At 48.3% G+C, this 23,267-nt stretch overlaps 1 protein-coding gene across 2 annotated transcripts in view; it reads left to right on the forward strand.

Moving 5' to 3' along the window:
- Positions 1 to 23,267, forward strand: part of PDE8B (phosphodiesterase 8B) — a 170,225-nt gene that overhangs the window by 110,781 nt on the left and 36,177 nt on the right. For both annotated transcript variants that reach the window (XM_005858060.2, XM_014549966.1), the window contains exons 9-10: positions 678 to 766; positions 2,850 to 2,910. In XM_005858060.2, the coding sequence (XP_005858122.1) occupies positions 678 to 766; positions 2,850 to 2,910 (150 nt within the window). The remainder of the gene's footprint in view (positions 1 to 677; positions 767 to 2,849; positions 2,911 to 23,267) is intronic.

A 23,267-nucleotide genomic window follows, 5' to 3' on the forward strand; every position in this document is an offset into this window, starting at 1 on the left:
CGCGCAGGAAAAGGCTGCAGAGAAAAGGCCCAGCTTCGGACGTAACCACTCCTCCCAGAAATTGCAGAGGTGCCACAGGTCCCCCCTTGAGGTCACCAGGTTCTTCATCCCAGCCAGTTCCCCAAGGTCCAAAGACAGCAGGATCTCCACACCCCCGTTTGCCTCTTCCATGGAAACTGCCAGGAGCCAGACTAACCCAGAGAAGTCGTGGCTGGAGGCCCCATAGATAGTGGACAGGTGGAGGGTTTCATTGCCACATCCCCCACTTTCTCACATGGGCACAGTAGTTAGAATCTCCCAGCCTCAGTTTGCCCATCTGTCAATGAAGGATAATTTCAGACTCAGGTTGTTGGGACGATTTTGAGGAAGACCTCGGAAAAATCCCTTGACCTGGTGTCACTACACCCGTAGGGCTGAGCAGGAGCTCCTCCCACAGGTCAGGCGTCCTGGGGCCCAGGAGGGCAGCCTGGTGGTGGCTGTGTTGGTCCTATTGTGTTCATGCCTTGTGACCATGCGCCTTACACAGGCAGCATCGCTGCGGGAGCGAGAATGGAGTGGTGTTCTGTGGAATGTACTGAAAGCGCGTGGGAATTAGTGGCTCAGTTGGATAAGACCCCCTGTAGGAGCAGCTGCTGGCCTCCACAGAAAGCCTTTAAGAGCTCTCTTTCTCCACGTAGGAGTGGCAAGGGGTTTACTACGCCAAGCGGAAGTCCGGGGACAGCATCCAACAGCACGTGAAGATCACCCCAGTGATTGGCCAAGGAGGGTGAGCGCAAACTCTTGAACTCTTTCAGTTGAGGGCCGCGTGGGCATATTGAACTGCAGGGTAAGCATTAGACCCACAAGCACAGGAGGGCTGGGCTGTACATAGGTATGCCAAGGCCACCTCCATGCATCTGGTAGCAACCCCCAGACATGGCTCTCTGTCTTCTCCTGCTTATGGTCTTTATGGAGCATCACCCAGTAGCCCCTCCACCTGAGCATCTGTGGTTCCCTCTGCCCACTGCCCTCTGAGGGAGCTCGGTGCTAGGCTGTCCACTTTCACATCAACAGCAAAACCCCTGGGAGCGGGCTGCTCTCCCTGGGGCACCGGCCTGGGCTGGCTTTCTCCGGCCGGCTCAGGGCTGCTCCAACTCGGGATAAAGGCCTGGGGGTCATGGTTTCAGAGAGAAAGATGTGTCTGATCCAAAGCTGAGGTTGATCTGATTCCATTTAATCTCAGATTACCAGAGAAGCCTTATCACTGTGGAGAGATAAGTCGAATACGCGATTCCTTTCCTCCCCCCAGTTGAATTCTGTGAGGTTTACGAAGCCAAACTGGCTCCCCCACCAGCATGTCCCTGAGGAAGCCAGCCTGGAGGTCGCACCAGCTTCGGAGTCTAACGGACGCACACCGTTGTGTGAAGTTTTGGGAAAAGGAAAGGTGGCAGTTGTGCCAATAAGAGAGAGGCGAGTCCTGCTTGTGCCCCTCTGACTGCCCCGGTCCCTTGCAACTTGTCGTGCGACTAGACAACGACAGTCTATAAAGTCAGCAAAGTGTCACCAGGTTGTCTCCCCTCCAATTTCCTGGGTTAGTTTCCAAAGTGCTCCCCTCAGTTCAGAGACCACCACCTCGTGCTTCCTGCCTTCGTGCTTCAGCATGGGCGGTGGGGTGACGGGCAATCCGTGGCCCCCCCTGACCGCAGAGAGAGGCCCCCGGACGTTCTCCTGAGCCCACGGTCCTCTGTGGCGCTCCCAGGAGTCCCTGTTGTTACCATCATCCTTATGCCTTCTTTCAGAAAATTGAAGCTAACATCCACTTTGTGTGTGTGTGACCAGGATTATTAGGTAACCAAGGCCGAGGAGACATGCCACTGCTTGGTAATGTCTGTCAGAATGAGGTTTTCTGATCTTTCTGATTTTACAGATAAGAAAGAGACGTTCTTTTGTCCAGACAGTGTCATTCCGACCCCCCACCCCCCACCCCATTGTAGGCAGTGAACTGTCAGAGGAAATTCTTATTAAAAGTAGGGAGATATTTTTACCTCTTCCTGTTTTATGACATTCATTACAGGATAACCAGCGTTTTCTATGCTCTCCTCAGAGTTCTCCAGAGAAAACTAAATCAAAGAGAGAGAGAGAAAGAGAGAGAGAGAGAGACAGAGACAGAGACAGAGACAGGGAGGGAGGAGAGGAGAGGAGTCTCACTGCTGTGACATCTAACACAGACCTCTGGGATTCCTGGCTTCACTCTCTGTAGAAAATCTACCCTGAACTGAAGTCTGTGCAGGGCTGAGGCACCTGTGGTCTTCTCCTGGTCTGTTCCATGGTAATGAGCAAGACCGCAGGCTGTTGTGGGATTCTGTCCATGACCTTGAAGTAAGAGGATTTTTCTCTGCCCAAAAAATGCCATTGTTATGATGACCATGCTGTGCAGGAATATGGAATTAAATATAAAAATAGCTGCCCTGAAATTTGATCATTGTCCAAATGAATCTTTTGCTTTCTATATAAGCTATAAAAGTAATAGCGTCAGCAGAATAAAGCCAATTTTTTCTGGAGTGGCATTTCATCCTATCACGGCAGATACGGAGGAGCCAAGCTTCAGGAGTCAGTCACAAAATGAAATGCTCATTCGGAAAATGTCTCGGAGCCAGCGGTGATTAAAAGGGAAGCCCGTTTCGGAAGGCGTGTGTGGGCTGTGTGTGAAAATGCATTTTCTGTAGACTGGGTTTTGTCTGAATTGTACATCTGCCCTAGAATAGACCCTGGAGTTTTGCTTTAAAAAGTTTCTGTTGATGTTTTCCTTTGCTGATTTGTTGAATCATCTTATATCTGACTCACTAATAACTAATTATTTATGTTATTAGGAAAATTAGGCATTTTGTCTCCCTCAAGAAACTGTGTTGTACCACTGACAATAATAAGCAGGTACGGTACCCAGCTTGCTTCATTTGCTCTGTCAGCTTGACCATGCATTACATTCTCACCACTGCTCTCTGCTTGTCTTTCTCCATTTCTTATTGTCGTTGCCAATTAAGAAGGTTTTGGGGAAAATTAGGCTCCTTTGGCAGATAGTAAAAAATATTCCCCTGCAAGCCTGTGCTACCGTCTTAGTGATGCGCATCAGTTAGGATTAACACTTGGCTGTGCAACTCGAGACTAATACCTTTTGTGAAGGCAAAAAATCCTTCCTCCAAGTAAAGACTGTTCTGTTTTTCTATCTTAATTTCTTAAGCAAATAAAAAGTATCTCTGCGTTTGAACATTTCACCCCTACAAGTTTATATCAAAAACAAGAATCATTCCAAGTTAGTACTGTGATTTTTTTTAAAAAACCATTACATCATGCAGAACAATCCATTTGAGTGTTCTCCTGCAGTAAAAGAATTTTAATCAGTTGCTTTTTTAAGAACCTTCCTTTGTAGAGACCTTTATCATAGAGGACAACATTGGTATTTTTTTCTTTTTGATTTATGCTTCTAATCCTGGATTATGTGTATTTTCACTTCATGCTTTAAAGTTTGTTGATTGAAAAATACTCAACAATCACTCATTATCTAGTTTTGGAAACATACAATGTAGCCTTTGACATCGATGAGGACTTTAAAAGGAGGGACCATATAGCTAAAGGAAATGAAGGACTTCGGGGCATAATCCACTTTAGTGGGACGTGTTGGGGGCTTGTCAAATGTGGGATCAGAAGGTGAAGCCTGGCCAGGCAAAGAAGTAAAGTGGGGACCCCAGGACCCAAAGATGCCTGGGCTCCTCCCAGTGCGGAGGGGGTTCCCCAAAGGGAAGTGGGGCTGAGCAAGGAGCCTGCGCAGGGCTGTCAGTTGGAGACCGGCCCCACTGAAGGTCCCCGTGGAAATTTGAGTAGATTGCGGAATGATCCCCTAGTTAGCGATTTTCACCACGTGTAGTTACAAATTTTATTCTGTGATGAGAACTTTAAATACCTACTCTCGAAGTTTGTACCTTCTGATCTTCACCCATTTCATCCGCCACCCACCTCTGGAAACCACCAATCTATTCTCTGTATCTATGAGTTCAGTTTTTTATTTTTTTTAGATTCCACATGTAAGTTATATGTTATTTGTCTTTCTGTGACTTATTTCACTTAGTCCTCAATGTCCATCCATGTTGTTGCAAGTGGCAAGATTTCCTTCTATGTTATGGCAAAATAATATTTATTATGTATACAGGTCCTTGAATAATGTTGTTTTGTTCAACGTTGTTTCATGATAATGTTGCTGAGACACCACAGGAGCTTAACTGCTGTTTCTCTCAATTAGCCGATGGTAAAATTTGTTTTGTTAGATGTTGTTCCTGTTAAAGTTGCAGAACATATCAGCAATGTTAAGTGAGGACTCGCTGTGTATGTGTGGGTGTGTATGCACATATATATACTACGTTTTCTTTAGTCATCTGTTGGCGGACACTTGGGTTATTTCTGTGTCTTTGATATTGTAAGTCATGCTGCGATGAACATTTACCGTTTCCTTTGGATAAATCCCCAGCAGTGGAATTGGTGGATCATATCGTAGTTCTATTTTTAACTTTTTGAGGAACCTCCCTATTGTTTCCTGTAGTGGCTGCACCAACTTATATTCTTACCAACAGCTACCGTTTCCCCACATCCTCGCCAGCACTTGTTATTTCTTGTCCTTTTGACAAGAAGTGTCTTAGTAGCCATTTTAACGGGTATGAGTTGGTATCTCGTAGTTTTCATTTGCATTTGCCTGATGATCAGTGGTGTGGAACACCTTTTCATATACCGGTTGGCCATTTGTATGTCTTTGAGGAAAAATGTCTAATGTTTTTTCACCTCTGGTTGGGAATGCACGTATGTCGGGGGGTCTGGTTTAATTTATACATAAGTTTTTCACTGTGCAGGTGGTGGCACTTCTAACCCCTTTGTTGCTCAAGGGTCAGCTGTATTCAGATCCTCTGGCCATTGTTTAATCAGATTGTTTGGGGCTTTATTTTTGCTATTGAGTTTTATGAGTTTTTTTTTATACATACTTTGTCTATTAACCCTTTACCAGATAAATGATTTGAAAAATTTTTCCCCATGTGGTAGTAGATTTTCTTTTCATTTTGTTGATGGTTTCCTTTGCTGTGCAGAGGCTTTTTAGTTTGGTGTAGTCCCATTTCTTTATTTTCGCTTTTGTCTGTGATTTGGGTATCACATTCAAAAAAATCATCACCGAGACCAATGTAAAGGAGTTTCTGTTCTGTGTTTTCTTCTATGAGTTTTATAGTTTCAGGTCTTATGTTCAAGTCTTTAATCCATTGGAGTTGACTTTGTGTATGGTTAAGATAGTGGTCCAGTTTCATTCTTTTGCATGTGGCTGACCAATTTTCCCAACATGATTTATTGAAGAGACTACTTTTCTCCATTGCATATTCTTGGCTCCTTTGTCATAAATTAATTGATCATATATATGTGGGTTTACTTATGGGCACTCTATTCTTTTCCATTGATTTCTGTGTTTTTATGCCAATACCATACTGTTTTGATTCTATAGTTTTGTAATATAGCTTGAAATCGGGAAGTATGATGCCTCCAGCTTTATTCTTCCTCCTCAAGATTCATTTGGCTATTCTAGTAAAATATTCTAGAATAGCCAAAGTAATCATGTGCTTTTTCATAAAATTTAGTGCAACATAAAAATGCCTTCTTAAGCACTAAGAATTTTATCTGGAACCAGGAAATTTTCACAAAGTCACGCAAAGAGGCAAGGCCTTGGAGACCTCTGGGAAAAGGAAGGGAATTAACTTTCATAGGAAAAAAAAAATCCTGTCCACAGCAAAGTTTAGACATCCCAGGAGGAGGAATGGGATCATGTGGGAGGTGACCCAGGAAGAGGGAGAAGCACAGGAAATCGTGGTGGCTCTTTACAGACAAACTACTGAAGCCAAGCCCCGCACACCCACCTGCCTGGCGGTGAAGCTGCGCTACAGAATGTCCCTGCCAGAAAGGGCCAAGTACAATTCATGTCGGCAGCCGAGCCCTCTCCTTCTCCCTCCTCTCTTTCTCACCTGATGAATGGGCCGCCCACTCTCCCTGTGCCCAGGCTCCCTGCAGTTTCATGTGCCCAAATTATCCAGGCCTTCATGGTCCCGCCAAGAAACATCTCCATCCTCAAGCCCCAAAGTACCTGCTTTGCTGTGCATCATTCCCACCATCATCATGGCTATTTGGGTGCCTGAATGCCCTCTCTTTCCCTGTGGGGTCCCTGGGATGTGCTTGTCTTTGTTTGCACATGCTGCCTGGCACATAGTAGGCCCTCAGACTGTTGGTTAGCTTGAGTGGAATTGCATTCCTCCTGCCACCTGTAAGCTCCCTGCTTCACAGGGAAAGCAGGCAAACCCGTACAAGACTCAGAGTGCAGCATAGAGGGACCACCTCTTATTTTCTGAGGCTCTAAATAGAAACGTCATTACTGCCATGAATTAGCCGCTGTTCTGAGAACAGTGAAAACACAGAGCCCAGATGCCCTGAGCCGTTGACGTCACCTAATGGTGCTGCACAGGCCTACAGGGACACTTAGGTTTCCTCTCTGGCTGGCTGCAGGGTCTCTCCTCCTCACAGAAGGAGGCCGAAGGGAATGGTGGTGGGGCTGTGACGGGCAGGGCTCCCCAGAGGGCGGGAGCAGCCTGTCTGCGGGAGGTTCTGGGGCGCTGCTTTCTGGGGTGTAGCCCTGACGTCAAAACGTATCCATGGGTTTGCACTGTAACAAGGACTGACATTGTAAGCCAGGCTGCTTACAATGGTGCTTCTGGTGCTGCTTGTCGGCAGCACAGACTTCTTTTCCCACGTGGACCCTGCAGCTCTTCGCCAAGAGGCTGGAAAGCTCCGTGAGGGTTGCCTGCTGGAAACATCATCTCCCCCTTCGCCACACACACACTTTCTCCCCAAATAGATACTGGAAACCTGTACTGTGCTGCCACCAGGGACACAGAGTCTCTGTCCCAGGAGCCACGGGGGCCATAGACAGGTCAACAGGGTACATTTCCAGAGCGCAGCGTGGGAGGTGCGAACCGAGCGCTGGGCCCACGGAGAGGAGCCAGGCTGTTTTAGGGGTGGTCTAGGACAGGGGCCACAAACTGCAGCCTTCAGGCCAAAGGCAGCCTGTTTTGTAAATAAAGTTTTATTGGAACACAGCCACACTCCCTTGTTATGAAGCACTGTGGCTACATAACTAGTTACAGCAGAGACGGTATGGCCTGCAAAGCCTAACACAGTTACTGCCTGGACCTTTACAGAACACGTTAGCTGACCCCATTTCTAGGGGAAATCTTTCTCTTCTCACGTTTGTAGGCCAGGGACAGTCTGCCTTCCCACCTTCGCCTCCAGGCCGTGGCCATGGGAATACAGGGAGCACAGCGTGGGCGAGGAGCCTCGGGAGAGCGTGGGAGCCAGGGGCAAGACGGCAGGGCTGCAGTGGGGATGTGGATTGGATCACCTGGTCCCCGGCTCATGGAGGGACGGCCACGGGCATGGAGAAGCCTCAGGGAGGTGCAGGTTTTCATGTCCAATGAGAGGCAGTGGTTTTCGTGTGAAGTCGGGGCACGGCCCACCCAGAGAGCAGCCCCAGGAGAGATGCCCGTTCCCGGGGTGAGAGCATCGGAAGGTCGGCGGCCGGCTCGGAGGGAGCTTCCGCCGCCTGGCTGCTCAGGGTCTAGGCCAGTGATGGCGAACCTTTTGAGCTCGGCGTGTCAGCATTTTGAAAAACCCTAACTTAACTCTGGTGCCATGTCACATATAGAGATTGTTTTATATTTTCAACCATAGTAAAACAAAGACTTATATTTTTTATATTTATTTTATATATTTAAATGCCATTTAACAAAGAAAAATCAACCAAAATAATGAGTTCGCATGTCACCTCTGACACGCGTGTCACAGGTTCGCCATCACTGGTCTAGGATGAAGGCTGATGGAGAGCAGTGTGAGACCCATCTGACCTGCATTTTGCACAAGGCTTTCCAGGGCTTGAAAACGGAGCATCCTGCCTTTGGCATTCCATGGGCCACCGTGTCACCCTCGTTTCATGACGGGAAGGTTGTCTCAACCATGGGAAACATAGGCAGGGCATAGTCTCCGAGTGAAGAATAGCTATTTAACTTGAGTCGCCCTGGCTTGATGGAAAAAGTGTGTCTTCCACTGCAGGCTGACACCAGCCTGGGGACAGACATTTGGGAGTCACTGATTCAAAAGCGCTTTGACATACACAACTTGTTTGGAAATGGTAGAGGCTGAAATGGGGGCTGCATTGGCCAAGTCTGCAATGATGAAATTTTGCTTGGAGATGAACTTTTGGGGGTTCATTCATTTTTTGTTTTAGAGTAAGCTCTTTAATCTTGAAAATGCTGTGAAATTGCTGGGAAAAATAGGTTTACTACAATAATAATGCACAAGACCAAGCTTGTCAGAAGTGTGTACAAGATACGAAGGGTACAGAGTCTCAGGGAGTAAGAAGGCAAAGAGGACAGGTCTTCAGCTTTGTGAGGACTTCCTGTGGGGAAGAAGGGACGGGGCCTTGAAGGCAAAAGCACTAGACTGTTTTAAGGGGTCAGATTAGACTCAGTATACAGAAGAATTATTAGAATTGGCCAGAGTTGGTAGCCTTAGTAGGTAGTGAGTTGATCACCAAGGGAGGTAACCAAACAGAAGTAGATTGAACCCTTGGTAGGAAAAGCTGTTTAGGAAAGTTACTCATTGGCCAGATGTTAGACTACATACGTGATTCTCCAAGTGTGGTTCCCTGGAGCCGCTCCCCACCAATGAGGTGACGGTAACACTTCCTGTCTGCATCACCCATTGGACCACTAATCTTACATGTTTTAGGTCAGTTCTCACCTTGTCCCTGTCCCACTGTGTGTGCCCAGTAGACATCAGGAAATTATTTTGAAAACTAATTTTGACTCTCTAACACAATAGCCTTTGGAAGCTGTAGGAAATCAGAGATGCAGCTCTGTCTAGCCCCAGATTATTATTACAGAGTTTTGATATGTATATAGCCAGTATATGTCTCGGGTGCTGCTACGAAGAATATTTGCTGTATTCTCCCAAGGCACACGTCCAAGTGTGACTCCTTGAAAGGAAGGTGGAGAAAAAGGAGCCTGCAATTGAAAGCATGACCTCTGTGACCCCAAGAGTGGCTGTTCACATTCAGAAATGTATTTTATGTGACCGATATACTACCATGACACTGGGCTTGTACATATGTCCTCTACTCACAGTGGGTGCCCCAAATATTTGTTGACATATTTGGTAAAGCCACTAAATAAACAAAATTTTTCCATTTAGCTTTAGTACATATTTGCACAAAGCTATTTAAAGAGAGGCCTCTGATATTGCATAACCACATTTTTCTTGAGAAACCACATTTAAACAGCCAAACCCTGAGCTCATGCACATGGAGCACCTGCTGCATGTCTGAAAGCACAGACAAGGAGGAGCTCTGAGCAGGGACGGGGACGGCCAGGGACGCTGAGAATTCATGATAGGATTCTGTGGGAATATTGGCCCACTTGATGTTTGTCTCATAATTCCCTTAAGCTATTTACTCTTTTACATTCTTTTTCTGTTTCTGCTCCGAATGGATGAATGCCACTTCCCTGTCTTCACATTTGCTGATCCTTTATTCTGCTTCATCTAGTCTGCTGTTGAACCCCTCTGCTGACTTATTTGGCTTAGTCATGGTATTTTGCCGCTCCGTGATTTCTCTTGGTACTTTTTTAACATTCTCTCTTGGTTGAAATTCTCACTTTGCGCATTATTTCCTGACCTCAGTGAGCATATTCATAACCATTATTTTGAACTCCTTGTCAGATAAGTCACTTATCTTCATTTAATTGCAGTCATTTTTTGAGGTTTTATCTTGGTTCATTTGGAACATATTCCTTGTTGGTTTCTGTGCATTAGATAAAAGAGCTGCCTGTCCCATTCTCGGGGGTGTGGTCTCCATTAGGGGATGAACCGTATTTCCCACCCTGCCCTAGCTCTCTGGCGCTCTGGTGCCTTGGGGGTTATCCAAGCGGATGACTTTGTTCTTAGTGGTCCCCAATAGTTGAAGGTGTGCCAGGACCTGTTGGTGGCCCAATGGGGAGGTCTTAGTCAGAACTGAGATGCAGGCTGATTGGAAGCCATTCCCCTAGGCAACAGCTTTAAAAGGATGCAGGTAAATCTCTTTAGGCTAAGAGTAGGAAATGCATGTTGCTGTCTGCTGCCCTGGTGGGATAGCCTTCCAGTAACTGTTTGTTACAATCCTGTGTGACCTGTGAACATGAGCCCCACTGGACACCAGGGCCGGTGATCAAGGGGTCTTCCCTGCGCGGCAGCCACAGTAACCAAGGTGCCATATATGTGCACGTGTTCCTGTCTGGGAGATACGAGCAACATGGGGTGGAGCAGAGGGAGATAGAAAAGACAGTATCTGCCAGCCTCCCAGCAGTCGGCTCCTAGGTACGGGTATAATTACAAGCCTAACCCTCTGGCCAACATTTTAAGACAGTGGTTGGCAAACTGCAGCTGGTGAGCCACATGCAGCTCTTTGACCCCTTGAGTGTGGCTCTTCCACAAAAAACCACGTGCGGGCGCACATGTACAGTGCGATTGAAACTTTGTGGCCCATGCGCAGAAGTCAGTATTTTGTGGAAGAGCCACACTCAAGGGGCCAAAGAGCCGCATGTGGCTAGCGAGCCGCAGTTTGCCGACCACTGTTTCACAGAAAGACTGAGGTTTGCTGTCTCTCTACTGGGCCTTTGGGGTTAGCCACGGAGAGTCTGTGTGAACCCTTTAAGAACTGTCTATTAGTTCCTAATAGCCTGATGGGTCTTGTGGATGCAAGCCTCATTGGCTTTCAAACCTAGATGTTCTGGGGGCCATCTCTCATGTGAAAGTCTTACAAATTGGGGCCAGATGTGGAGTCTAAATCCTTCACTCCTCAGGGAGAAACTGGGAACTGTGAGTTTCCTCCCAGTTGTGTGTTGCCCCTCCAGGAGTGGGGTTTTGGGCAAGATTGTTTCTCAGTCTCTCCACCCCTGTTACTGGACTAAGGAGATTCATTTGGCTGCGTGCATCAAAGCCCAATAAGACATGAACAGGAGTTTGCAGCAAAGAAAGTAAAGGTTTATTTAAGGAAATGGTGCCAATCCCAGAGGCACAGGTGAGCTAGTGCCTAAAACCTACCTCTCCCGTGGCCCACACAGGGACAGAGTATATGCGGGAAAGATTACTAATTATTGGGACCCAGGGAGTTTGGGTCCTGGGCCAGAGTAGGGAGTGGTTGATTATTGTGTCAGGTTCTGTTATCAACCATGAAGGTGTGGTCAGTAGTGACTTCTGCTTTCTTGGGCCTGGGCCTGAAACACAGCTGAGGTCGGGATGTTACCTTTAGTTCCACCAAAACTCTGCTCCCTCGATCAACAAACCTGAGGCTTTTTCTTAAGACAGTTTGGAGTTGACCAGAACCTGATGTCCTGGGTCGTGAACAATGAAAATACATCCTGCATATCAGATATTTACATTACGATGCATAACAGTAGCAAAATTACAGTTATGAAGTAGCAACGAAAATAATTTTATGATTGGGGGTCACCACAACATGAGGAACTGTATTAAAGGGTCGTGGCATTAGGAAGGTTGAGAACCACTAGGGCTTCAAAGGTGGAAGGAAACAGAAAGGGAGGGGAAGTGAGCCATGGTGCCTCGAGATTGGACAAGGCCAGTCTGAATCAAGGAGACAGAGAGGAGAAAGGGTGGGTTGCAGAAATGGGGTTTCTGCATGGTTACACCCCCTTGGATGTGGGGTTTTCTCACTCGCCTGTTGTGTAGGGATTGCTCAGCCTGTTTCTGGATTTCGTTCAGAGGGAGTTGTTTTGTCAGTTGTAGATTTAGTGTGTCTGGGGGAAGAAGTAGGTTAAGAGCCTCCTATGTTGCCATCTTGAACTTAAAAATTCCCAGGACTTACTTTTCTGGTTGATTTTCTAGACTTGAGAAAGTGAGGGAGAAAATGGTAATAATGCATGCTAAATTCAGATGTGCACCATTCTGTGGCAGTTTCATTTGTGAACAGCACAAAAATTTGAAGAAATACCCATCCAGTATCCAAAAACTACGTGATTCAACAAAGAAGTTGCTCACATCATTGACAAATGAGTGCAATTCCTATGCATCTGTTATTTTACTTGCATCTTCCTGCTTAATGTAAGTGAATGTATCAACTCACGTTCATGCCGAAACTCCTCTCATCCATCAGTTGCAACCACAGATGGGCTACTTATTCAAGAGTTCAGCAAAAAGTCAACAAAGGCATTTTGTGAAAATCAATTGGCTATAAAGAATTTTTGATAAAGAGTATTTGATATTTTAGTATTATTTAGAAATTGTGTGCTGTGCACCCTTTAGATCAGTGGTTCCCAAACTTATTTGGCCTACCGCCCCCTTTCCAGAAAAAATATTACTCAGCCCCTGGAAATTAATTTTTTTAAAATTTTAATAGCAGTTACTCATCGCCCCCAAATGCACCTGTGGCCATCACCGCCCCCCTGGATCGCTGCAGCGCCCACCGGGGGGCGGTAGCGCCCACTTTGGGAATCACTGCTTTAGATCAAGTTGGCTTCTTTTTTTTTTTTCTTTAAAGGGCTAGATAGTAAATATTTTTGGCCCAGCGTTGTAGCAGGAGAGCAACCATAGGTGATGTATAAATGAATGGGCAAGGCTGTAAAATTATATTTACAGAACTAGGTAAAATTGTATTTACAAAACCCCAGTGCCCTAGATTTTATCAGTAAAATTTATAATCTTCAGTATAGATACCTATTTTTTTCAGCAAGCCAGTTTTTGAAACTTTATCAACGAACCATTTAGTCCTCATTTTAAAGGCCTCCCCAGTGGCCCATCATCTAAAAAACAGCCGTCAGGCATTTTTCAGGAGCACACACAGTGCTCTGTGCTCCGGCCCCTGCCTCCTCTCCACCGCGTTCACTCACACTTGCCTTGGCCACACCATGCTCATCACAGTCCCCTAAACACATCAGGCTCTTACATGCCTCTGGGCGTTTTAGTCTCTGCCCCCTCGGTGCAGCCTGCTTTTCCTGCCTCCTGGAGAATCTTGCTCACCTGACACAGGTCACATGCTCCTCTGTGACTTTCCCCAGAGCACTCTCTCCTCTCACCTACCGAGTGCATTTAGCACTTCGCACACTGGACCCGCTCACATGGGCACCTCATGCCCCAGTGCCCTGCATCCCGTCACCCACGGGCGCCACTGAACTCCCCCAGTGAATATCCGATCAAGGTAGCTTGTCAAGGATCTTAGGTTTTAATAATCATAATAAGTTGTACTGTGTGTTGAATACTTTGTATTCCTTCTTTTGCAAGTGCTTTTCATACATTTACTCCTGTAATCCTCACCACAACTGCATGAGGTAGATACTGTAATCCCCACTTTACAAATGAGGAAAGCGAGGCTTGGAGTGGCTAAGAAACCTGTGTGGTAGAACCAGGATTCAAACCCTAAAGTAGTTAGCAATATGGTTACAAAGGAATAGACGTTCATTCTCTGATCAGCCACGTGAGAGAAAGGCTACCCTTACTTGGGAAGCTGGGGGACAGCTTCACGGAAGGGTGGACTGGGGCGCGATGGAACTTTCCTGCAGGGAGAAGAATGCCATGCAGAAGTGAGAGCGTAACCAGAGGCGGCAGGACAGGCAGGAATGGTCAGGCTTGGCAGGGTCCCTTGAAGTGGTGTCGCGTGGGATGGATTGAGCTGGCGATGACGTTGGAGCTCAGACTCGCAGCTGCCACCTGCCCCGCCTCACTTCCTCTGGCAGTCCGTACCCCTCTCAGTGCTTCCGGGTCCAGAACCATCCTGGTGGGCGTTGGCATTCCCTGCCCCAATCCAACCTCCGTCTGCTGATGAAATCGAGTTAATGTGTGCATTTGATGGGCCAGGAGGGGAAGGTGCGGCGGGGCATTCGGGGTACACGAGAATGCTAAGGGGATGAGGTGGCGAACTGTTTGCAGAAGAGCGTTGGGCCTCTCGGGAAGGCTAGCGCCTCGGACCCCGCACCCCACTGCTCGTGAAGGTCGTGGGACCGGGTGCTCGTCAGGCCTGCAGTAATGTATGCTGCCTGTTCCGGCTGCAGCATCGCATAGTCACCTTTCCGTCATGTTGTGGTTGCAGCTGATCAAACTTTAAAACCCACCTGTCCGGACAGCAGCTACGTTGCCTGAAGGGTCTTTTGTTTCACTGTCCTCAGAGCAGAGTTCATCTCTGAGGATTGCATTTAAGCTCCTGGTGCCTCATTTAAATAATTTCTAAGAACAAAATTCCAGTGAGTGGATCCTGCAGCGCCGTTGCCGGAAGAGGTGAGGGGGAGGAAGAATTTGGAGTGTTCGCCATTAAAGCAGCTCTGCTCCATTTGGGGAAGTCCGACTGGCAGTGGGCATCTCGCCCTGGTTTGCTGAAGCCGAGTTTCTGGTAGATGTCAGAGCCTCACTCCAGGAGCCTGAAGAAAAACATGCATCTACTCAGCTTCTTCATGACCGTCAGTCCCTAAACCCAGAGTCACAGTGTGAGGGTGGGTTAAACGATACTTAGTTCTTATTGTCTTAGTCAAACGATGGCTGATGGCTGTCGGATGGGAGGTGGGGCCGGTGGGACGGTGTCTGGGGCGGAGGGAGGCAGCAGAGCGCTGGGTCCGGGCTGGTGCCACTCGCTCCACATGTGCTTGTCGCAGGAACCAGAAGTGAGGCGCCTCGCTGAGGAGCCCCAGGTGCCGCTGCTCTCGGGCGGCTTTGGGTCTAGGAGAGGTTTCTGAGAAGGTGTCGGATCATCAGAACTGTTAAATCTATGCAAGTGCCCAATGGCAGAGCATGGACCTTGGAGTTAACAAAGGAGAAGGCATTTTCATAACAAGCACGTTGTAATCCCTGAGGACTACAACTGCTCAGCTATGGGCACCTGCGCTGGGGAGACACTTGTGCTGAAGGTGAGAACGTGTGGAAAGGCTGAGGTGGTGGCTCTCAGCTGCGGCTGCACACTGGCATCACCCGCAATTACATACAGTGGTGCCTGGGCCCCAGGGCTCTGGTGGACCGGACTTGGGGTAGAGGCTGGGCACGAGGTTTTCTAAAAGCTCCCCAGGGGACTCCAATGTGCTGCCAAGGTCAAGGTCAAGGTCGAGAACCGCCAGGCTTCAGAGGGAAGCCTCTGAGCGGTTTGGGCCTGGGACGATCGGTTAGGTTAGTCTGGCGAAGGTTCCTGCTGGACATTTTATCAGGAGACAGGAGTGTGGTTTGACCAAAGAAGCACGGAAGGGCAGGAGCACAGAGGTGGCTGTGTATCACACATCAGGGCGAGCCCGGCCAGGGCAGAACCCCCAGGGGCACCAGGGCTCCGCCTTTGTATCTCCCTCCTGGGCCCTGGCCCACAGAGGGCACACACAGCATGTTTGCGTTTAGGGTGTCAGCAGCTGAGGGTTCAGGCAGCAGGAGTGGCCCTGTGTGTGCTTGCCCCCAGGCCGGGTAGGACTAGGGGGCTCCGAGCCCGCGTGGACACTGAGTCCCAGCGAGTGGCCGCGAGGGGCTCCTAGGACAGGCCCTCGCAGAAGGCGGGCTGGGCAGAGCACGGCCCCTGCTGGCCTAGGACGGCCCTGCCTTCTTCACAGGCTCCTCGCCTGGAGCGGCTCCCCGCGTGGTGGGGGTGCTCTGCCCCGTGTCCCTCCCTGGGACTGTCCGGCACAGGCGCCCTGTCTGCAGGTCCTGGTTGAGGCATGTTGCTTCCTGATTACAGTGAGATTTGGGACACAGCAACAAATTAATTCCACGTCTACATCCAAGCGCTGTTTTCTGTCTCGGCAAACGGTATTTTTTTCCATCTTGTTCACATTAATGTTCCATGGATGTGAGATATGGTGGGGGAAGTAATGGTGTGGATGGGATTTATTTTGTTTTCCGTTTCCATTTAATTTTGAAAAATTCACCCAGCACCCCTTAGGCCATGAAAGCATCTATTTTTAAAAAATCATTTTCGATAAATTGTTCTTGTGGCTCTACCGGGCTGAAACACCAAGCCTTGTTCCCTGTCCCTGTGGGCTCCCGGGGGGGCCACACACAGGCTGTCCCCTTCTGCCACAGAAGCACACTGTTCTGCGGAAGAGGTGACATCTGGTCATATCCCTGGGTAGCACAGCGGTGGTGAGGAACAGTGCTCCCCAGAGCAGCCCAGCGACAGCACTGGGGGCCGCCTGAGCCCCAGGAGCCGCCGCCCTGGGGAGGGTGAGCTGTGGGGATCGGCCAGGCTCAGGCTGGTGAGCTATCTGCTTAGAGAAGGTAGAAGGCAGGTCATACTTCTCACCGTGGCCAGTGGCTCTCCTCTGGGCCTGAGAACCTCAGGCCTGATCTTGGGGGATCCCGGCATCCAGGGGAGTGGAGGGTCTGCAGCAGCCTAATGATGACGGGCAGGCCCTTGAGGTGCATGTGGCCTTGTCTTTTGATAAGTCAGCTGACACTCAGAGGGAATGTTTGAGCAGTGGCTCCAGAGTGGTTTTCTGGATTAGGAAGTGGCATTAAAACTGTAGCATCTTGGCACAGTTACACCGTGGAATACTACGCAGCAGTGAAAAGAAGAATCTCTTACCCTTTGAGACAGCACGGAGGGACCTGGAGCGTCTCATGCTAAGTGAAATAAGCCAGTCAGAGAAAGACAAGTATCATATGATCGCACTCATGTGGAATCTAAGTAACAAAATAAACTATGGACGGAGTGGATCCAGAGACATGGAAGCATGGGACAGAGTGCAGAATCTCAGAGGGAAGGTGGGGGAGGGTGAGAAGTAATCAACCAAAGACCTTGGATGCTTATGTGCAGAACCCATGGACACAGACAATAGGGTGCTGGAGGCCTGGGGCAAGGGGCCGGGGTGGGCTGGAGGTGGGGCTCAATGGGGGAAAACGGGGAACACATGTAATACTTTGAATCACAAAGAATTATTTTTAAAAAGAAGAACATAAATACTGGGGAGGGGGAGGGAAATGCTACTCTAAAAAACAACTGTAGCATCTTTAAAATATCTAATCAAAACGATTGGGGGTTTCAGGGTGTGAGCCTTTGGCAGTGACTGGCAGCCCCTGGGGTCTGGCCAGGGCCTGGGTGCGGGGTCCACTCAGGAAGCCGGGCCGTGGGTGATGCCGGGCCGCAGAGGCAGGCCCCCCAGTGGCAGGTGCTGATGGTGACCAAAGGGGCCACGCCCCTCAGGGCCTCCTGGGCGTCAGCTTCCATTGGAGCAGGGGCGTAAGCAAGGAAAAAGTCATTTTAAAACAGTTTAGATGGTGCTGACTGCTGTTTGTAAACTTACAGAGAAAGGAGGATGTTAGAATTAGGTTCCCAAGAAAACACAAAACAGCGTCTCTCCAGAAAAGAGGAAGGAAAGGAAGAAAACGTGTCTCATTTTGTTCAGATGGGTTTCCTCCTCACACAGCCGGGAAGGGGAGCAGCGCTGGGGTTGACTCTCAGGATGCAGCCCTGTCCGCGGTTCACTGGTGGGAGCGGAGCGGAGCGGGTGCCGGCCTGGGGAGTGGGCCCTGCAGACGCTGCCCCCTCTTGTGTTTGGTAATCTTTGGCCCGAAGCGCGCTTCCCGGAGAGTCTTGCCAACGGTGCCCTGACCTTTCGTTCTGAAAAACCATGGCAGCCCGGGGAGCTTTGCGTTTTGCTGAGGTTCTAACTGCACTGAGTCACAGCCCCGGGTGCCCATGTCTTTGCACAAACAGCCGCACTGTTCTCATTTGTGAATCGGCTCCCCTGGCTGTCCCACTGGCGTGTGATCGTTGCCCCAACTCCTGGGCTGGGCCAGTGAGGCTGGGGCGGCCTTTGTGACTAATACTCCCCCCGGGAGGATAGGGTTTCTCAGGCGTAGACATTACCTGGACCTCTGGCATCCCATTTTGACAGCGTTTAGAAAAGACGGTGCAATTTCCTGACGGTCTCAGATCCATCTCTCTTCTTCCTCCAGAGAACATGCCCTTTCTCCAAGTCACCGAGTGAAAGCCGCTGCTCCTCGCCCAGTCCCCCTGCCCCGCTCACCGCCCGTACGTTGTCCTGAGACGCCACTGGCTCCCTGTTGCTTATGAGTTCTGTCCCGGTGACTCGAAGAGCCGGCACTTGTCCCCGGCTCCCCTGTGACATGCCACATGCTCCCCCGGAGGCCCCCCCCCCCCCCCCCGGGAAGGCTCAGATGTGTGGCATCCTTCTGAGTCCTGGCTCCCAAGTCCCAGCAATAGATTCAGAGGTGGATTTAGGAGCCAGTTTCGCCTGCTGTGTGTCCCCTTCTACCGGGGCCTTTGGGGGCCCTGCTGCACCCCTGACTGCGTCATGCAGCCCAGCTGGTCCGGATTGTCCCACTCCCCTTGTCACCAGGCAGCCTCAGCACCTTCTCCGTCCTCACTCCTCCTTCCTGTGCCGTACTCGGTGCCAGGTGGGTGACTGACGTTCAGACTGAAGGAGGGCTTCTGACCTTACTCACACTTCCGTTACCTGCTCCATCTTACGGGTTAATCGCTGGGCAGGTAACAGTCCTGGACGAGCTGCCCGGAAGGAATAGTTCACCCTCTGAGCCCGGCTAGTCTTATTCCGCCAAGTATGGGATACGCAGACATATGAAAACGAAGAAGAGCACAGAGGCATGGGGTAGACCCCATCTCAAAGGCTGGTGAAAAGAAGAGATGGTAAGGCATTTTAACCAAAGAAGTTTACAGATTTTTTGCCAAATGAGATATTTCAGGGTGAGACCAAAAAGAGAGCAAAGAATGACTCCAGATGAGCGGCAGGGCCCTGGCCACACCTTCCTGAGCTCCAGGGACTCGGCAGCAGGCAGGGAGGGGTATCGTGGGCACTGACGGAGGCTCTGCTGAACAGAAGGAGCAAGGAGAAGGGGGCAGGCCCGGCTGAGGGACCTGTCTGCTGTCTGCTTAGATATGCAGAGATGATTCCAAAGTGACGCAGTGTGTCTGAAAACGACGTAGCCTAGTACAACAGTGTTTATGGCTTATGGAGTGAGTGTTTTGTGACAGGCTCTGGGCTGTTTTGAAGGCATCCGATCAATTAATCATCACATCAAGCCCATAAGGTAGTATTTTCCTTCTTCAACAGATGAGGAAACGGATACTCAGCCCTTACTCAGCTAGTAAACGCCCGAGTTTAGCATCAAATATCACAACCGCTGCACAGCTCCTCCCTGCAGTGCCTGTGACCTGTGAACAAATACTGTCGTCCTGGAACGGGCCACCCGAGCAGAGAGCACACTCGGCCGCTTTTATAGACTGCGGGGGGGGGGGGGGGGGGGGTAGCGCACATCTTGAAAAAGACACTGAGGGCTCATCCCCATTTCACATTCCAAGCAATTATTTCTCCAATACGTTACTATGGAAATTGTCGAGCTTCCAGGCAAAGTTGAAAAGACTTATAGCAAACACCCAGTGCCCACCGCCTAGAGTCTACCTTCAACATTTTACTGTATTTGCACTCCACATGTCTCTCCAAATATACATTCCTCTGTGCAGCCATTAGGACATCTTACTTTTCAAAATAAATTGCATGTATCCGTTCTCTTCCCCAGATTGTTTAGCATGCACATCAGAGTGGAGTTTTATATTGGCTTATATTTTTTATGGAATTGACATGTAAAGAAATGTGCATATTGTAAGTGTACCTTTGCATGAGCTTTGACAAATGCGCACACCTGTGCCACCCAACCTCCAAGAAGGTGCGGAGCCTCACTACGGCTCCAGAAAAGGTCCTCACTCTTCTTCCCAATCGACCTCTGGCCCTTAATCCGCAGAAGTAACCACTGAGATGGTTTTTCCACCTTAGATTAGTTTTGCCAGGCCTAGAGCTTCATTTAAATACAGTTACTCAATATGTACTGATTTTGAAGGGCTTCTCACGGCCAGTGTAGTATTTTTGGGTCTTATCCATGTGTGGGGCTCTATCCATCTGTTACTCTTTAGTGCTAAGTAGAATTTTATCGCATGGATATACCGCCGTTTGTGTACCCATTCTCTTGTTGGTCAACACCTGCATTGGTTACAATTCTGAATTGGTTTGTGTGTTTCCTTAATTTTGAATTTTGACGGTTCTTTATATATTCTGGAGAAAAGTCTTTTATCAGATATGTGCAGATATTTTCTCCCAGTCTGTGGCTTGTCACTTCATTCTCTTAACAGTGTCTCCCAAAGTGCGGCAGTTATATGAAGTCCAGTTTATCAGTGTTATATACCGCTTATTCCTTGGATGTTGCGTCTAAGAAATCTTTGATAATACAAATTCACAAAAACGTGCTCCATGTTTTCTTTCATAGGATGTATAGTTTCACCTCTTAGATTTAAGTCCATATTCATTTTGAGTTAGTTTTTGTATATGGAGCGAGGTATGGATTGAAAGGTTTTTTGGGGGTGGGGATAATTTGGATAGCCAGTTGTTCCAGCTTCTAAGGAAAGACTGTCCTTCCTCCACTGAATTGGCTTTTTGCCTTTGTCCAAAAAACAATTGACCATATACGTGCGGTCCTGTTGCTGGACTCAGTGTTCTGTTTTACTGACCTACTTGTGTGTCGCAGTGCTGTTGTAATTACTGTAGCTTTATAAGTCCTGAAATCAGGTGCTTAAATCCTCAAACTTTGTTCTTTTTAAATATGTTTTGGCTATTCTAGTTCTTTTATTTTTATATGAATTTTAGAATCAACTTGCCCGTTTTTCTCTTACTGGTTTCTAATTTAACTCCATGTGGTCAGACAACATACTTTGCGTGATTTGAGCCCATTTAAATTTATTGAGACTTTGTGGCCAGATTAAAGTCTGTCTGAGCAACAGTTCAAGTTCATTTGAAATGAGTGTGTGTGTTGCTGTTATGAGTAGTGTTCATAAATGCCGAGGGGGTCATGGGGGTTGATTGCATTCTTCATATCTGCTGCTTTTACTACCTTTTTTTCTAGTTTTATTAAGTGCTGAAACGGCAGTGGTAGGATCCTCAGCGTGATTGTGGGCTTGTCTATTTCTCCCTTTAATCCTATCAGTTTTGTTTCACGTGTGGTGAGCTCTGCTGCTAAGTAATACACATTCATGATTATTACGATGAGTTGACCCTTTCCTATCATTATGGAAAGCTCTCTTTATATCAGGTGATACTCTGCCTTATGATCTGTTTTATTTAATATTAATATAGCCACTCCAACCTTCCTAGGTGTATTTGTTTGTGTGATGTATCTTTTTCTACCCATTTACTTGCAATCTGTATGTCTAATTATGCCCATGTTTCTCATGGGCAGCATGTAGTTGGGTTTTGATTTTCTTTCTGAGTTCTGACAGTCACTGTGTCTTAACTGGAATGTTTAATGTCCACTTTCAAAAGCTCCACCATGCTTCCCAGTCTCCCACGAAGCTGCATCCTCCATCAGCCCGATTCCTTTCCTCGCAGCCAGCATCTGGGGGCTGAGGGTGACACATCACGTAGGGCTCTCCCCCAACTCCAGTCACTCCATGTTCAGGCACTCCCTGACCTGCTCATACTTAATATTTTTCTTTAGAAGCAGTCAGTTTTAAAACTTTATATCACCACAGTAATCACTACCGTAAAATGGAATACTAGCCATAAATGGAAGGTAACAATAAATATAGATATAATAGGAAAAAATACACAATTTTATAAAATTCTAGGCAGCCACTGCTGTTGGCTGAAGGCTCTGAGACTGAGCCCCTCTCTTTTTTAAAAAATATATTTTATTGATTTTTTACAGAGAGGAAGGGAGAGGGATAGAGAGTCAGAAACATTGATGAGAGAAACATCGATCAGCTGCCTCCTGCACACCCCCTACTGGGGATGTGCCCACAACCAAGGTACATGCCTTTGACCGGAATCGAACTCAGGACCCTTGAGTCCTCAGGCCAACGCTCTATCCCCTGAGCCAAACCGGTTAGGGCTGAGCTCCTCTCTTTGGAAAGAAATAGGTGGTAAAGACACACCAGCCCCCATCTGAGGCTTTCTCTTTGATGGGCTCAAAAGGCTTGATTAGACGTTGAAAGGCAAATGATGTGAATATATTCAAGGTTGCTTAGTGTCAAGGTTTGGAATGCCCCAAGCTGACCTTTAACCCTTGGCATCCCACCCTTTGAGAAGTGCTCTCTCTGGCACTTCTGAGCCAGCTTCCTGCGAGTCTCTCTCTCATTCTGTCACGTCCCTGTGCCTGGAGCATTGCCTCACACACAGTTACTCTCAACACACTCATTGCGCCGGGCCTTGTCTTTTGTCCCCTGTTAGACAGTAAATCCCTTGAGAGCACGGTCAGCTTCTAACCGTCTTTGTCTCACAGGCCCAGGAAATATTTTTTAGTTGAGTTAGAAGATGAGGTACCGTTTAGAGATGCCCTCCCTCTCTTGGGGGTGATAGTTCACGAAATGTAAACATGGATTCTACTGAACAGCATTTTGAGAACCCGTGTACACCCCTGTCCTCTCAGTATTGCTAATTTTTCCTTTGTGCTGTCCCTGCCTCTGCAGCTTTCAAGAGCCCTGATTTGTTAAGGGAAGCCCTGCTGATTGCTTCTGTCTTATGCAGCCCTGGTGTCATTCGGTGGTTTAATGAGTCTCTGTTGCCTGCTAGTGTAACAGGAAAGTGTTAGATCCTTGCAATCCCCTCGTTCTCTTGACAGAATCCAGCAGGCATATGAGTTTACACAGACAAGTGTTGAGCAAAAGTGCTCTCAGTCATTGTCAGGTCTTTAAGAACAAACTTTAAGGAAAATGAAATTTCGTTCTGAAGCTATTTATATGCTTCTCTGTCACAGAGCAGCGAGGGGACACACGCTAGAGGAATAACAGCATAAAAGTGAGAAACGCAAATGCACTGCTGATGTGGGAAGCGCTCACAGAGCTCCCCCCATGTGTGGGATGTCTGCTCCAAAGGAAGATTCCGGAAACTAAAATCAGTCCTGGTGTAGCAAGTAGTATAAACATCACTGAACCCAGTTCTCCACAAACAGGAACTCCTATGAAAGAGAAAGAAAGCCAAGGGAACCAGCATGATCTGGGCACCAGCAGGGGCCAGGCATTGGTTCTCAAAGCCAGGCCGCTGGATGGCAGCCCCAGGCTCACGGGGAGCTTGTTAGAAACACAGACTCAGCCCTGACCCAGACCCGCTCTAACGGAACTGAAGGGCGGCGCCCAGCAGTGTGGTTTCACCAGCCCTCCAGGGTCTTTCCCTGGTAAGACCATCGAGAGC

The sequence above is a fragment of the Myotis brandtii genome, unplaced genomic scaffold, assembly GCF_000412655.1.
Source record: "Myotis brandtii unplaced genomic scaffold, ASM41265v1 scaffold115, whole genome shotgun sequence".
NCBI classification, from domain to species: domain Eukaryota; kingdom Metazoa; phylum Chordata; class Mammalia; order Chiroptera; family Vespertilionidae; genus Myotis; species Myotis brandtii.